The sequence below is a fragment of the Cheilinus undulatus genome, linkage group 20, assembly GCF_018320785.1.
Source record: "Cheilinus undulatus linkage group 20, ASM1832078v1, whole genome shotgun sequence".
Taxonomy (NCBI): Eukaryota; Metazoa; Chordata; class Actinopteri; order Labriformes; family Labridae; genus Cheilinus; species Cheilinus undulatus.
This window is the reverse complement of record NC_054884.1, coordinates 16,795,486-16,811,938: the sequence shown is the minus strand read 5'-3', so window position 1 is coordinate 16,811,938 and position 16,453 is coordinate 16,795,486. Positions and strand designations below refer to the sequence as shown.

The 16,453-nt window shown below is 39.0% G+C and overlaps 1 protein-coding gene across 2 annotated transcripts; it reads left to right on the top strand.

Moving 5' to 3' along the window:
- Positions 1-7,465: 7,465 nt before the first annotated feature.
- On the top strand, positions 7,466-11,306 carry LOC121527840 (interleukin-21 receptor-like). 2 transcript variants are annotated; one of them, XM_041814851.1, is made up of 7 exons: positions 7,466-7,618; positions 8,529-8,652; positions 8,754-8,953; positions 9,072-9,229; positions 10,636-10,816; positions 10,896-11,001; positions 11,104-11,306. In XM_041814851.1, exons 1-7 carry the CDS (start codon positions 7,477-7,479, stop codon positions 11,189-11,191), a joined length of 999 nt encoding a protein of 332 aa, XP_041670785.1. In that variant the 5' UTR covers positions 7,466-7,476; the 3' UTR covers positions 11,192-11,306. The 2 variants fall into 2 exon arrangements, with proteins under 2 accessions (XP_041670785.1, XP_041670783.1); XM_041814849.1 differs by having other exon boundaries at positions 8,526-8,652.
- The last annotated feature ends 5,147 nt before the right edge of the window (positions 11,307-16,453 follow it).

Sequence of the window (16,453 nt, the reverse complement as noted above, 5' to 3'; positions counted from 1 at the left end):
TGCCACGGGCCAGATTCGAACCCGGGTTGTTTATGTTGTTTATGTTCTATTGTGAATAAAATTTGGGGTTTGTGAGATTTGCAAATCATTGCATTGTTTTTATTTGCATTTTATACAGTGCCCCAAGTTTTTTGGAATGTGGGTTGTAATGGTCTGGGCATCAATCTCCAGCTCCTGCAGTCATATGCTGATGTGTCCTTTGGCAAGTAATGTAACCCCTAATTTCTCCCACTGCTGCATCCATGTAATCTGACATGACAAATAGAGTGTTTCACTTATTCATTCAAGACAATTTAAAACCATCTGGAAAACAGTTCATAGTCTGTGTTTGGGACAGGCAGAACCTTTCAAAAAAATTAGGAGGCTACTTAGATGAACATTCTGTCTGTCACATTTGCCACAGGCCAGTCAGAGCAACAAAACATATGATATAGTAGGCATGCACAGCCCCAGGAAGTAAACTACATAAATGTGAGCATGACAGGCAGTCACCAACTTTGTTCACCATCAGTGGAGCCAGTTGGCAAATTAAACTCTTGTCCAAGTCAGTCAGGAGAAGAGCAAAAACATCCACAAACAAAAGCTTTCACTATGATTCTTTTGCTCTTTTAACACAGAAATGTTGTCCAGTTCTGATAAAACCTGACACTTTTTGCTTCTACATCCAAGCTAATGGCTTTACTTGTCACTATTGTTTACCAGCTTGCAGTGCAACTAAAGCAATGGGAGAATAGATGCATATAGATTTTTTAATACGCTGAGTGGCACAGCCCACCCTGCTCTCTTTCTCTGTGATTCTCCACAGTTGCATAGCATATGATGTAGGGCAGAGAGTGTGTCAAGATCATCCACTAGTTTCCTGATCTTAGAAGGTGGTTTCGTACAAATAAAATGCTGCAACCATTATCTTAAAATTGGTATCATAACTCTGTTTCGGTTATTGCTTCACTTGACCTTCTTTAAATTCTTTTCAATGTGTTCCTGACATTATAGTGGTGTTTAAAGGAAAGCCTGTTTTCAGGTTAACAGTATTTAACAACTAAAGGCTGTGTAAAAAAGATATTTTTATATTACAGGAAACAAATTTTCTGGACTGTATGGGTCCCAGGAAAATGCCTGTGATCATCCCCGGCATGCTGGAGAACAACAAAAGAGTATCCATCTGTCCAAAAAATGTATGTTTACATCCTCCCTAATTTTTAACCTGTTTTGATGTGAAATAGTTGAATGTGTCTGACCACTCTCCTGACTGTATTAAAGGAACTTGAGACTCCACTGATGCACCATTTCCACAAGATAATTTTAAGTATTTTGTAACCTGGTGCCATGGTGATGTCTTTGTATTCAGAGACTGTAGACGTGTAACTAGGGGCAGTGTTATTGAAGTGGATGAAGTCATGCATGTAGAAAAATACATTAATGTCTGTACCACAACCTCTCATGACACCTACAAAGCGAGGCCAGTGGCTCCCAGTCTTTTTCCTTGCACCCACTCCTTGTTTGCATTTAGAAAGTACTTCAACCTACTCCACCTTAAAAAAAGAAAATTATGTTGCAGCCTGATGCTACAATCAAAACAAAATATTCTCATTAATCTACACTCAGTACCTCATCATTACCAAGTGAAAACAGAATTTTAGACATTTTGGCAAATTAATTCAAAGAAAAAAAACTGCAATATGGGCTGTTCTATGGACCCATGGCTTAGTTTTTGCTCTGATATGCATTGTCAGCTGTGAGGCCTTCTATAGAGAGGCGTGTGCCTTTCCAAAGCATGTTTGATTTACCACAGGTGGACTACAATCAAGGTGTAGAAAAATATCAGCAATGATCCAGAGAAATGGGAGAGCCCTGATCTAAATATCGTGTGTTTTTGCAAAGGGTCTGAATACTTATGTATATGAGATGTTTTATTTCAAAATTTGAAGAAATTTGCAAAGATTTCTAAATTTCTGTTTTTACTTCACCATGACAGGGTACTGAGTGTAGATTAATGAGAATAAACATTATTTTATTTCAACTGTAGCATCAGGTTACAGCATAGCAAAATTAAAACAAGTGAAATGGTCTAAATACTTTCTGAGTGTACTGTATATGTCATAAGTGCTTGTCTTAAAAACTATATAGTGGTGTAGAAGCAGTATTTAAGTGTTCACAAAAATTTTTATATGCACACTAACCACGCTTATGATTTATAGATCAGACCAGTTTTGAATTATGTGCAATAAGACTATGTGCAATAATATTAGCACTTTAAATAACCAGGCCACGGGCAAATGTGCAATTTCCTTAAGCACACTCATGATCATGTGCAATACATCAGCACACTTGCACTTTAGCACTACAGCACTTTACCATCTGCCTTACGCACTTTAACTTCAATGGTCACTTTATTCCTGGTCAGTCTTAAGCAAAGTCATGCAGCCACCTACTGTATTCTTATATTTTGGTCTTTGTATTTTATTGTACTGTTTATGTTGTCTGGTCTCCTGGTGTTGTCTGATTTTATGCAATTTTTTTTTCATCATGTACATGCTGAATGTACTCTTTGCAATGTATACCATCAACCTGCCAGGGACTACAGATGGAAATCAGCGTATATTGCTACAATCTGGCACTTTTACATGTCCAAGTTCATTAATGTGCATTGTCCCTTATAATGAAAAAATAAATAAATAAAAATACTGTGCCACGAAGGCTTACCCTGACAAGCCAAATAGGCTGGTTCACATATCCGTGGCATGGGTTATGTCACCTACAGACAGACATGGAATCAGGCCAATCCATTTGCTTTGTAAGGCAAACAATAGCATGTACTTCTTACAAAGTGGTTCACCAGGAAAAAAGTTTGGGAAACACTGCCAGTGGCAGACTCAGGATTTGAGGGCAGGGGCAACGATGATTTTTAAAAAAGGGCCCCTGCACACAAAAATTCATAATACATTTTATGTTAACTATTTAGATGCCCTGGTAAAGATTTAATATTTTTGAACAAAGAGCAATTAACTCCTTACCCATTTATTCCTCAAAGGTACACAATGGATGACATTATTGAAAATGAACTTTATACCCAGGTCTTAATTGCATTTTCTCCTCTGTTGGACATGTACCCTCTCAGGTTTCATTCACTGAGAGGGGAAACCAAGACAGTCTCGCTACAGAATGCAGATTTCTATTCACCAAGGTGTGACGCTGCATCTGTAAGAATGGAAATACACCCTAAAACTTTAATAATAAAATCAGATTAAACATCCAGTTAGGGTTAGGTTAAGGGTTAGGCTATCAAAAGTTAAAAGTAGAAAACCTGACCAGCAATACCTAAAGACAAAAAGGTCAATAAAGCCAAGTAAACATTCTGCTTTCCTGAAAAAAGGTCTTTTCCTGCATGAAAACATTCTAACACTGTTTATTTAGCTAAGGCTATAGCTCAATGTTAGATGCATAAATAACATAACTTTATTAGCTTCAGATTTAGCCAGGTGTCTACATAACCTACATAGCTACATAGATAATATTTCATTAATGTAATGGCCAGACTTTGTTTATGAATAAAGTTGACTTTAAAAAACAAAAAACCTTCTAAACCATACCAGCAGATTGCGTCCCCTCTGTTCTGACAGATGTGTGGTCACATCTGCAAGAGGGGGCATCTGAGATCTGCGGTCTGTAACCAGACCCCTCCTGGGGAAACCTGCCCATCAGAAGGAAAGGCTTGTGGGCACTCTATCACTTAGGGCACTATGGAGGGCAATTCATCTGCTATTGTCCATTGAAAAGGCTTCCCAGATAGCACTTGTCAATTTTGCCTACAATGAGGACATTGTGGAGGGTATTTTGTCCACTTAGAGGGCACCAAACAGGGCTCTCTTTCTTGTTTAACTAGTGTACCTGAGTGCATCAGAGAGGGCTCTAAAACTGTGATTTTTCTAGCATTAAGGTGGTTGGTTGTCCCCTCTGCCTCCTTTGTAAGTCCACTAGTGAACACTGCCATAGAAAACCCACACATGCACAGGGAGAACATGCAAACTCCACACAGAAAGGCCCTGTCCAAAAAGGATTCAAACAAGGAACCCTCTTGCTGTGAGGCAACATCATTAATGACTGCTTTACTGTGTAGCATTCCCCCCGAAAACTCACTATTTAATATCAGCGCACCAAGGAATCCATGGCCTGTACTCTGTTAGTTTGAAAGTTTTGGGAGTTGAATAAATTTTGCTGATGTGTGTCATATAAGGGCATGTGTATAAAATCCTGCTGGTTTTATAACTACAAAAAACTCCTCACGGTAACCTCACTGATGCTGATCTCTATCAGTCTGACATTTCCGGTTATCTCCTGCTGTTTCTTAATATTTTATCTAAACAAGGGAACATGTTTATCAAAGAACCTAAAACTTGAAAAAAAAATCTCTTATCAGATGCAGCAGAAGTGCTACAAGCTGCAGATAGAGCCAGTCAGATTAGGATTTTTTTGCTCTTGCTTGACGTAAAAGCATCAGTGTAATAAAATAACAAGAGCCTCTTTGCATATTATGCATGTTCACATGCAGCACAAGCTTACAGTGTTTCACATGAGACAGAAAGTCATTCAGGGTTCAGTTTAATAAAAATAGCTCTGTGGTGAAGTAAGTGTATCTGAGTGAATGCATACTTAAAAAAGCATAAACCCAAATGAAACCTTTGTCATCATATCGACTATCAGTGTCGTCATGGTGACATTCTGTTCACTTGCTTCCTGCTCAAATACCCTCCAAGATATGAATAGCTATTAAAAATGCTTTCTTGTGAGTATTGACTTTCATCTTTTAACCTGCAGCAACAGAACCTGAGACTAGAAGTTATTTCCTTGACCCTTCATGCAGTACTTCATATAATGTTTACCAACTAACACAGTGACACGTGTCAACAAATCAACAAAATCAAAACCTCAGAGGAAGACACGTCAGCTGTTATCTGTCACACTATCAGTACAACAGGTCTGATTCCCCTCTCACTGCTTCATGCATTGCACAACACTTTCCTTGTCAGTTACATCACCATTAATCTTTATTTTACCTCAGATCATCAATGTTTCCTCCATGAAATATTCAATAAAATCAAATAATTTAAGCCATTAAGCACCTCAAATATGACTTGACATGTTTGGAGGCATTTAGATGTAGGTGTTGTGTACATGTAGCTCTGCAGCAGTTTAATAACTCAGCACACTGAAGCTGCAGTGAGAAGTTTTCAGCTGAGGATAAAATGAACTCTTATTAATACAGATGGCTTTTATGACAAACAACAGCAAGCAAGACCTATTAGCAACTAGACTGTAATTCTCTCTATACATTGATATTCTATGTTTGTAATCTTTAATAGTTAAAAGGCAGCAGAATGGAAACATGACTCTAACATTGACTATATGGCATGGGTCATCAGCTACATTTGTACAAGGGCCAGCTTTAACCTGGCAGGCACTGAAGGGGCTGGACTTCCAAAAAACTAAATTTAAATATTTTGGCCCAATAAACATAATAATTTTGTTGGGTTTTTCCCTCCTTCAAAAATGTCAATAATCTTTTGCCTTTGGCAGTGAGATCAGTGCCAATCCCCTAAACTACAGATGCCACTAGGGGGCGACTGTAATATTTTGATTATATATTTCTGGGCTGGCATGATCATCACTGGGTTTGATGATAAAATGCTGTGTTGTGATTGGTGGGAAAACTGTCAGGAAACAAATCGATTGTGGTGGTTCTTTGCCAGGAAAAAGTGAACTCTCTAAGTACCTAAAGTGGAAAGTTGACATGGAAAAATTATGATTATGTCTTTATCATGCATCATATTCACTATTAATTACTGATGGGTGGGTTTCTGTAAAATGGATTAAATCTCATTTAAAGCCTATTGTGTGTGTGTGTGTGTGTGTGTGTGTGTGTGGGGGTGTGTGTGTGTGTGTGTGTGTGTTTTTTTTTAAAATAACATACCCCGAAATACCACAACAGATTTCTCCTCTGCACATCTCCTGATTTTTAAGGTCTTATGGGGCCAGATGTGGCCCCCAGGCTGCTGGCTGATGATCACTGTTATGTGGACAAAAGGATTCAAGCGCCCAACTATTACACCTAGAGCAACTTATCATGACATTGCATTCAAATACGGGTACTGTAATATGGAGGTGGGCACCTTTTTGCAGCTGTAAGAGCCTCCACTCTTCTTTGAAGACTTTCCACAAGACTTTTTTTAAGATTAATTTATGGGCTTTTTATGCCTCTATTGATAGGGGAGGACAGTGGACAGAACCGGAAACAGGGACGAGAGTGCTGGGGAGAAACATGCGGTAAAAGTTCCACAGGCCGGATCCTAACCCAGGCTGACCGTGTACATGGGGCACGTCTCAAACCACTGCTCCCCTCCACAAGAGTTTTGAGTGTTTCTGTAGTATTCTGTTGAGTGTTTGAGGTCAGGAACTAATGTTGGACAAGAAGGCTGGGCTTACAATCATCATTCCAAACTTTTAACCATTCATTTTACAAAGAAACACTATGGGGGAATGACACTGAAAATTAACTGTGGAACAGTTTGTTAAATGTGTCCATTCACAAGTCCTCAGTGATTACAAGTTGTCAAAATCTGTCCTTTACTCAGTATCAATGAAAAGACTTTGTCAAATGTGTACACTAACAGGGCACCTCATTGTGTTTATCTACCACTAGACATCCAAGATGACACTTTTGCTGCATTTTGCAGTCGCCCACCTCTGAGTCCACCAGTGATAAAGAAAGGTCCTCCAGATTTCTTCCTGTTCCTGACGTGGATCTGTCACCCAGTATGTATCAATGGCATATGAAAGGCAACACTTGTTCAAAACCAGGTTTAACATGCATGAAGGCTGTTGTTTTCTTCATTCATGAGTACTGACAAATGTACATAAATTCTTATAATCTCCATAATAATACTTGACACATTGTGTTTGACACTGATGCAATGGCATTGATGTAGATGTGAAACAATAGTGGTCCTAAAATAGAACCTTGTGGTACCCCACAGTGTTTCTTTCTCAGACTGCACTATTTACATATGTTGACATACTACTGTCTATTGTATGTATAATTGCTGAGCCACTTCAGGACATGACTAATACTTAATGATGTGCCTTTATGAACCGTTTAATGAACTAAAATGTCCACTCCACTCAAATTTGAAGAAGTGATGATTTAACATGAATGTTTTCCAGTTTAATGCATTTCATGAGTGATAACATCATGAATGGTTCTGTTGTTAAACCAAACTTGATGAAAACACAAACCTCATTTGCTGCATGATATCATTTGTGGTGTGATATTTGGTTCATCTGAAGCCCCCTTTTTTCACACACTTTCCCTCCTTCAGCAGATCCTCCCCACCACAGAGAGAGAGTGATAGTGATCACTGATACCTCCCTCTCTCAGTCTTCATTAAACACACTCTCAAAGCAGCATGACTTGAGTGAGACATGTTGAGAGATGAGAAGATGTCTGAACTGGGTGTGTTGATAGACTGGTGGTTTCCTCCAAGGCTGAAGCTGATGCTGTTGATCGTAGTGTCTCTGCAGCTTTTCGCCAACACGGAGTTTGTGCGTGGAAATCCTGTCTCAGGTAATGTCTGTGTGAGTATTTTCTAATTACTCAGTTTGAGTCCCATCTTTCAGCCAAGAGGATAATTTGATTATTTTTTTCATACTCTCAGCTCACTTTATTAGGCACACCTGTTCAAGTGCTCATTAACACAAATATCAAATCAATCACATGGCAGCAGCTAATGCATTTAAGCATGCAGACATGATCAAGCCATGTGCTGAAATTTAAACAGAATGAGGAAGGAAGTTGAAGTAAGACAGACAGGATGGCCTGAGTTTTTCACATAATGCTTTTCTACTAGAATTTCATGCACAACCACCACGAGGGTTTACCGAGAATGGCCTGAAAAAGAGAAAATATCCTGGGAGCTACAATTTCTGGGTCAAATGGCTTGATGATGGCAGAGGTCAGAGGAAAATCATTAGAACTGGTTTCGAGCTAATGGAAAGGAAATAACTCAAATATCCATCCATAAGCATCCTTTTTCTGATGCTCAGTTTACCTTCAGCACATCGTCTTCACCATGTCTACATGCATGAATACATTGGTCGCTGCCGTTTGATTGGTTAGTTTTAATAATTTGGTTTATAAGCAGCAGCACAGGTGTACCTAATAAAGTGATCGTTGAGTGTAACTTTGTCACAAGAAGGCAAATAAATGACTAATTTTTCATTTTCACTGAATTCCTTTTTTAACAATTTACCAATGAACTAATCAGAGCACTTTGTGAAAATCAGTGCACTCCAACAATGACTAAATTTACCCATTGGCAGTTTAGGTATTTAGAGATCCTCAGTGATTTAAGTGTTGAATATTATCCAAATCTTTCAAACTAACTACTTACAAATAATATGAGGTAATAATAATAGAGGTTTCTCCAGGATCAGTGACACATTTCCTTTTTGTTTCTTCTTTTGTTTTGAAGCAGGGAATGAAAAACTCCAGTGTGTGACTGACTATTTGTTCACCATCAACTGCTCCCTGAACATCCCACAGAACACCTCAGACAGCAACAGCGCCTTCTGGCTCATTGTCATGGAAAGAGCTCAAAAGTGGGGCCCTGTTTTTATTGGTCCATGTTAACAAAAACAAGCTCTCAATGTGAGGACAGAATCACGGTTTATGTATCATTTCTTCTTCTCTCTTTGTGCAGAAATGAATTCATATGCATGCTGACAGAGACCGGTGGGCGTTACTTCTGTACTCTTCAAATATCCACTCCAGATCCTGACTATGACTATCAACCCAACGGCTTCATTGAAACACATACCTATCAGTTCTCTCTTTGTCACAAACTTGACGGAGCTGAAAGCTGTGAGCTGCTGACAGACAAGTTCAAGCCTTACAAAAACAGTAAGAAACACACTGATCTGTTCATCAAACATATTGATTTAAAGAGATAACACAGTTTTGCCTGCTTTAAAACCAGTACATATCTTGTGTTTTGGTCTTTAATGTGTCCTTTAACCAGTCAAACCAAACGCACCGTGCTGCCTTAACCTCAGCCATGAGTCTGGTGAACATCACTTCACCTGGGAGAGCACCTATGAGAAATACAGCTGGTACACCACTCTGACTGATGACCTGATGTTTCAGCTCCATTACTACAAGAGAGGACACAAACTGGATGTAAGATATTGATGATCAGAAAAACAAGAGTTTGGGGATGAGAGAATAACATGGTTTAAGGAAACCATGAAAGGCCTATTTGGAATTAGCAGAATTGGGCCGCTTCGTCCTTGAAAAGATTAATTTATTACTACAACCCCAATTCCAAAAAAGCTGGGACGTTGTGTAAAATATAACCAGATGTCTCTTTCAGGGAAGGCCTTGCATATTTCAGCAAGAAAGTGTTAAACAACATACTTCATCCATCACAACAGTATAGCTTCACAGTAGAAGAGTCTTGGCGCTGAAGTGGCCTGCCTTAGTCCAGACCTTTTACCAAAAGAAAACATTTGGCGTATCATAAAATGAAAAATCTAGCAAAGAAGAACCTAGACTCCTACATCAGACAAGAATGGGACAACATTCCTCTCCCAGAACTCCAGCAAGTGGTCTCCTCACTTCCTAGACATTTACAGACTTTTGTTAAGAGAGGAGGGAATGCCACACAATGGTAAATATTATCCTATCCCTATTTTTTTGAGTTATGTTGCTGCAATCAAATGAGGTAATATTTTTCATTAAATGGTAAAATGCCTCAGAATCAACATCTGATATGTTGTGTTCTATTTTTAATAGTTCATGGGTTTCAACTCACTGCATTCTGTTTTTATTTACGTTTTACACAACGACCCAACTTTTTTGGGTTGTGATATGAGGTGTTTATACGACTTCTTGTGCTTCTTTACTGACTGTGGATATTTTTTTTTTTGGATTGTGAACTGATAGTTTCAGCCTCGTTAAGTTAAAGCATAAATTGCATGAATGTACTGTTATGATAGCCCTATAGAGTAGTTTAAAGGGTTTTCTTGAGGCTGAAATCTTTCAAAAATATATAACTTACATTAAAATAGCAATTTTTTAAGGTAAAACATTTTTTTTTTTTTTGTCCTGGGACTGTGTAGATGGTGGGCCCAACCTCTGTTTAACTCCTTTATTGGTTAAAATTTGGTGTTTTGTAGACAGTCAACCTGCTACTAGTATACTGCAAAATTACTGCACCTAAAATATGATTTAGAAACATGAGAAATCTACAAAAATAGAAACTCAAAATTGTATTCTTATGAAGGAATTTCTGTAATTACTATTTAAATTCACAGCAAAATATTCAAGACAATTTATCTAATTAAATAACCAAAATTCAAAACATAGAGGTGGAGGCTTGTGGGGTCGGAAAGACATCTTAAATGATAAAGTGGTCTATAAAAAGTGTGAATTGTGTGCTCTGAAACAGTAACACTATCTGAAAGTTGGTTATTCTTGAGCAAAAATATCATATTCTCTCTGCCTGAGCACAAACAGGCATCCGTACAAGATTTTCCCTCCTTTACAAACTCTGACAACTTCACTTGATCTTCATTTCCTATCAGATTCCACCAAATACAATCACCATCTCAAGCAGAACAAATTACTCTATAAAAGATCATCACTTCTCACCAGACACTGAGTACTGTGCCAGGGTGCGCTCCAGTCCTGACCAGGCTTATTTTGAGGGTCAGTGGAGCAGCTGGTCCTCTGAGATTCAGTGGAGGACCGATCCAGCTGTGAGTGGTGAGTGTCCCCCATGAATAAACCCCTGCATACGTGTATGTTGTTGTTTTCTAATCTAATCACCTGTTTATGGGTACAGATCCTGGATCAGACACAATTATGTCTAAATTTTGGGTGAAGGTTTTCATCCCTTTGGCTGTGGTGGTGCTACTCACCTTACTTCTGTGCTACGCTCCAATTAAAAAGTAAGGTCCATCTTTACCTCTCAGTAAATACATCGTCACATTAATGCAAATGCCATTTCCAAAAATCAAAGTGTATCATTTTTATTTTCCTCCTGTTGACAGGTGGAGGCAAAGATCCTACATTCCAACTCCAGCTCCTTATTTCCACACCCTGTATCATGACTGCCAAGGAGATTTCAAGGTAAGCTGAAGCCGGTAGTGTAAAAAAGTAACTGTTACTTCTTGATTTTGTCCCTGAACATGACTGTGATTATAGAGCTGGGTGGTAACACAAGGAAACACAGCAGACGCACTGAAGGCTGAGGAAACACTTAAGATAGACACACTGACAAAGTGTGCAGATGTCCAGGAGGCAGAGGAGGAGGAAAGTCGAGAGTGTCAGCACTATTTCATGGAGGGCAGCACCTACAGCAACATCACCGACCCAGGCTGTGACACGTCTCTCCTGGGTCTCCCATACGCCGTGAGCACCATGCTTCCTGCTCTGTCATATCCAGGGAGCTCGCTCAAGAGTCTGACCTTCAGCTCACCGCCAGGGAGTCCAACCGAGGGAGACTCAGGGTGCTGGCTCAGCAGCCACGCGTCCCTGGAGAAGGACCCTCCCTGGTACTGCAATGAGTACTGCACCCTGAGCACCTTCCAGCAGACCGGCCCGGCCTCAGCAATGAAGCCCTGCACTGACCTGGAAGAGCAGAGTGGGGGCTTTACTGAGGCTTAAAGTGGTGTGTTTGCAAGTGCTTATTGGAAGGACTGTAATTATATGCATTTTTAAAAAAAAGCTGATTTAACACAAAAAATATAAAGTGGAAAAAATATCTTCCATAATTCTGAAATGTACATACATATACACAGTCACGTGCATAAGCCCACATGTTATATTGCAACCTAAAATTCAGGTAGATCTTTTTTTTTTTTTTTTCAAACATGCTAGATTATTCTTTCATGTGCTAATACTCAGGTTTCTTAAATTCTGTATTTTTTTTCTTTGCAAATAATTTTGAGAACCATGTGACCCTCCCACCATGTGTTTGTGAAAGTCTGCCACACTATAACCCAATAAACTCAGTTCTGCTTTATCAGTACATGAACCACGAGCCTTGAGCAAGACAGTTTATGTATTTTTCATGTTAAAAGTAGAGCAGCCATCACAGGCTCGAGTTTGATCCTGGCCATTTATTGCATGCTATCCCCCACTCTCTACACCAGACTCCATTAAAAATAATGGCAAAATGGATCAAAGTCATTAAAGAATAAATGTAAATGTTTTCTTACGTCTGAGCAATTGTGGTTATAAATGTTATGTTTGAGTATATTAGAGATGCACCGATTGTGAAAATTTGGGCCGACCATTGCTTAAACTTCCGAATGAACCAATTCCAATGTTTTTCCCATGACTTATTTTTGTCTTAAAGGGACTTAAATGAAAAAGTCCATCTATGTATCAGTAGTTAGGTGAAAAGATGCCAGCATTCAAGTGATTAGACACAACAGATTCACAGTGGTAACTGCAACTGTTCATGCCACATTATTTGCCAAAGGCCAGTGTTTGTCAACAGGGCTGATACCAATGTTAAACTGATTATTCTGAGTATCCCTTATAGACAAACTTTTGTTAAAAAAGGTTTGTGCCTGTGTCTCACATTGTCTGCTGATGTGTAACTGTTATCTGTAAATGTGTCAATAACATAACGTTTAATTCATTGCAGCTGCGCCACCTGACATTTACTACTAATTTCAAATCAAACAGGTAAATACTATTACATGTTATTTTCTTTGCTTGGGAAGTGGATACATGCATTCTTTAAATAAAATTTTGCTATTTTACAGTGGTTATACCACTTGACATGGAAAGTGTACTCGCCCATCTATGACTGAAAAGAAATGCTTATCTTTACTTGAGAGGCTTCTATAATCCATTTCACTTGGCCATGAGTGGCAGCTGGAGTTAAATGGATGATAAATCATCCCATAATCTGTTTTTATCACTTCATTTCAAAACAAAATACCCATGATTAGGGTTGCACCACACTGACGTTTAAGAACTTGCTAATTCAGGGACAACAAGTTGATGATCTTACCAACTTTAAATTGTAAAAAAAAAAAAGACTAGGTTAAAGCCTAGTATATGGCTGACCAAATTTATTTGGTGTCACAACCTGGCTCAGGTGGTCACAACAAAGAAGGGAGACAATACCATGGTAAAGTTTTAAACAGATCTACTGTTAAAATCAAACCAAATTAAACCAAATTAAACATTTAAATCAACTAATTCCTCTAACTTAACCAAATTAGACCGAATTAAATAATCAAATCAGACAGTTTACCGTTAAACTGAATTTAAGTGAACTAAAGCGTCCGAAAAGCCAAATTACTAAACCAAATTAGTAAACCAAATTATTTAAAGTTACTTCAAGTTAGAACAAATTAAATACAGCATGAAGAATGTAAGTCAGTAAAGGCAGTAGTGTGGGATGTGCATTAGTAAAGATAATGTGTGTAAATGTTGTAAAATGCAAAGTAACTAAAGCTCAACCTAAGCTAATATAACTAAACCAAAGTGTGTTATACCTGTGAAGGCCAGGTCAGAGAGAGAGAGTGAATGTGCGACTGCAAGAGCTTAAATAACCTCCACGCACTGAGCCCAGGTGTGTGACTTTACTCTAATCAAGGAGCTGCACTCACAGACACAGGCTGGAGACACTCAGGCTGACAATATCAAACATCACATGATGTCATAGACATCACACTGGGATGCTGTTGAAATGCCTGACTGAATTGTGTGTTCTGGCAGAGTGATTATGTCTGTGGATTGAGAATTGAAGGATCCTAAAAAAAGTTTAAAACATAAATCCCTGTTGGCAGGAAACAGCTAACCTGACACGCCAGATCGGGTTATATCCATTGCATGAATATATAAATACATCTGGGAAAGCTAATAAAATAAATAACACTGTTTTGTCAAAATATTTCCAAGATAAATCAAACTTTAAATGGAGCATGGGGACAATAAATAAATCATAAAACTGAAAGAATTACTAAATTTTACATAATGTTTTGTATAAAAGCTATGTTACACAACCTGGTACTGTCCTTATTTATCTGAAATTCATTGTTACTGGTTACTCCAATTTACATAGCTCCATTTTCTCCTCTCTCTCTCCCTCTCTCTCTGTGTGGAGACTGAATGGTACATGAAGCCCTGAGCAACGTCATCCTCTCTCCCCCCCGCTTCTATTTTATCGCATCTGATTGGCTACAGAGGCCCCTACAGAGACACAAGTCAGCCACAGTGCCAATGTTGTTAGCAGAATGGTGAGGAGAAAACATCCTCACTTTATTTTATGCTCTTTTGTGCTGAGAGGTGTTTTAAAGTTAAAATTGGTGACTGTGTCTCATCTTGAGTGTGTCTCTACAGATGGGTCTGAAAGTGTCTGGCTGAGTGATTGCACTAGTTTCAGAGCCATACCATACAGAGGGCCAGATCTACTAAGATCCCAATTTGCGTGTACTAATTTGCGTGCGCAATTTAGAATTTTGTGTTTGGGGTTGAACTGCAGTTTGCGGGTGATTTACTAAGAGTGATTGTGTAAATGACAACAGGTGCAAATGTGTTGGAGACACGCCTATTTAAATGAGGGTTTTGCGTGTTTCATGGTTTGCAGCATGGTGAGTTTGGTAAGCCAAAAGCGCAAAATGAAATTCGACCTTACAGAATTAGAGGTGTTGGTGGATGAAGCCAATAAACACTTAAATGAGCTAGAGCAAAGAAGCCCTGTTTGGTCTCATTCAAGGAGTCCCGAGTGCATGGAAACCTAATAAACCTGGCCATCAGGCGTGACATGGCATCTAGGACTTCACACAGAACATCAGAAAAATGGGATTGGGAGATCCCAGCTGTAATAGCTACCGTACGCTGGAATGACCCAAATGCAAAAAAAACATAACGTTGCAAGGAGTTTTGTCATTGCAGGTATTGTGTGACTCCTTCTCGTGGATGGCTCCAAATCCACTCTGAGTTCCTCCAACAGCTCCAAAATGGCAAGGCTGGATAGATGATATGTTTTAATGACTGTTTCTTCATTCAAAAATGTTCACACAAGGGTGAAAAATGCGTTTTCTGCATCTTCTTTCATCATTTCGATGTCTCCTTCTTGCCATAATAACCGCAGCCATGTGCGCACAATTACGCATACAAACCGTTTGCACCTCCCTTTGAGACGTGTTAAATATAGACGTGGTTTCTATGAGCAAAATCGCTTTCAGGTTTGATAAATCATTTTGCGTGTACTAAAATAATGTATATAAATTTTCTCCTCCCAGCACACGCACAATTGCGTATAAATGCCCCATATTGCATATTCATTGCGGCAAACGTACTAACTGAATGCAGACGTGCTATTTTGCACCTTTGAAAGATGCAATCTTTAGTGCACACTGTTAGTAAATCAGTTTGTACATTCTTTCACGTATGCAATGAGTTTGCACACATTTTTATACATGCAAACCTTTAGTAGATCCGGCCCAGAGTTGGGTTTGCTTGTACTGAAAGCTGTCAGTAATGGCTGCCTCCACTGCGGTAAATAGAACCATACATACAGAGTTGCGCTATGGGTGGGGTTTAGTCGTACTAAAAGCCCTCTGTAATGGCTGCCTCCACTGCTTCAAATACCTCAGATATGGCTTTAGCATTGCGTTCATTTTAACTAGAACTGGACTATGTTTCTGTAAGAAACAAGGAGTGCAGAGTGATTAGCTCGAAATTAGCCACAGCTGCACTTTCCTCAGAACTGGAGAACATTTCTTAGCCACGTGGCTGTTATGTCTGAACTTGACAATGTGTCTTTAAAACAAAGGCAGAGAGCAACACTGAAAGCTTGTGTCGATCTGGCATCTCAGGTTCGCCATTTCCTGCCAACAGGGCTTTATGTTTTAAACTTTAGGGTCCTTCAATTCTCATCCCACAGACATTTAGGACAGCACAAAAAGCACTCTGCCAGAAAAAAACAGGCATTTTTAACAGGCATCCCAGATGATTGCAGCCAGTCATATTCTAGGTTTTCACCTAGTCTTGTTGCAGGTGTTCGGAACTTTTTCTTTTTGTCAATGAAGACCTGTTCAAATAAGGGTGGTCTACAAGAATTTCAAGTGGGCAGCATGGAGGCCCAGATGTTAGAGAACTGGACAAGAGTTTCACAACAGTAAAGAGTTTATTAAATCTCAGATTACAAGCTTTTTTGTAGACGTAAACATTTTGGCATCTCGGATGAGTCATTAAATATATCACACTACAAGATCGGTAATTGTTGCTGACGCTCATAATTGGGCCTGAGGGTCCTGGTCTGGGGTCCTCCTCCAGGAAGTCTAAAACATCCAACACTAAGTCCCCTGAATTATGGAGAATATTTATGCAACAATTTGTGGGGAAAGATTGTAAAAACTGTTTGACTTGAAA

Excerpts from the sequence above, each read along its gene's own strand:
- LOC121527840 (XM_041814849.1), top strand. The coding sequence starts at position 7,477 with ATGTTGAGAGATGAGAAGATGTCTGAACTGGGTGTGTTGATAGACTGG. Across the intron at positions 8,653-8,753 it reads GTCATGGAAAGAGCTCAAAA|AAATGAATTCATATGCATGC; the intron begins GTGGGGCCCTGT and ends CTCTTTGTGCAG. Across the intron at positions 10,817-10,895 it reads GACCGATCCAGCTGTGAGTG|ATCCTGGATCAGACACAATT; the intron begins GTGAGTGTCCCC and ends TTATGGGTACAG.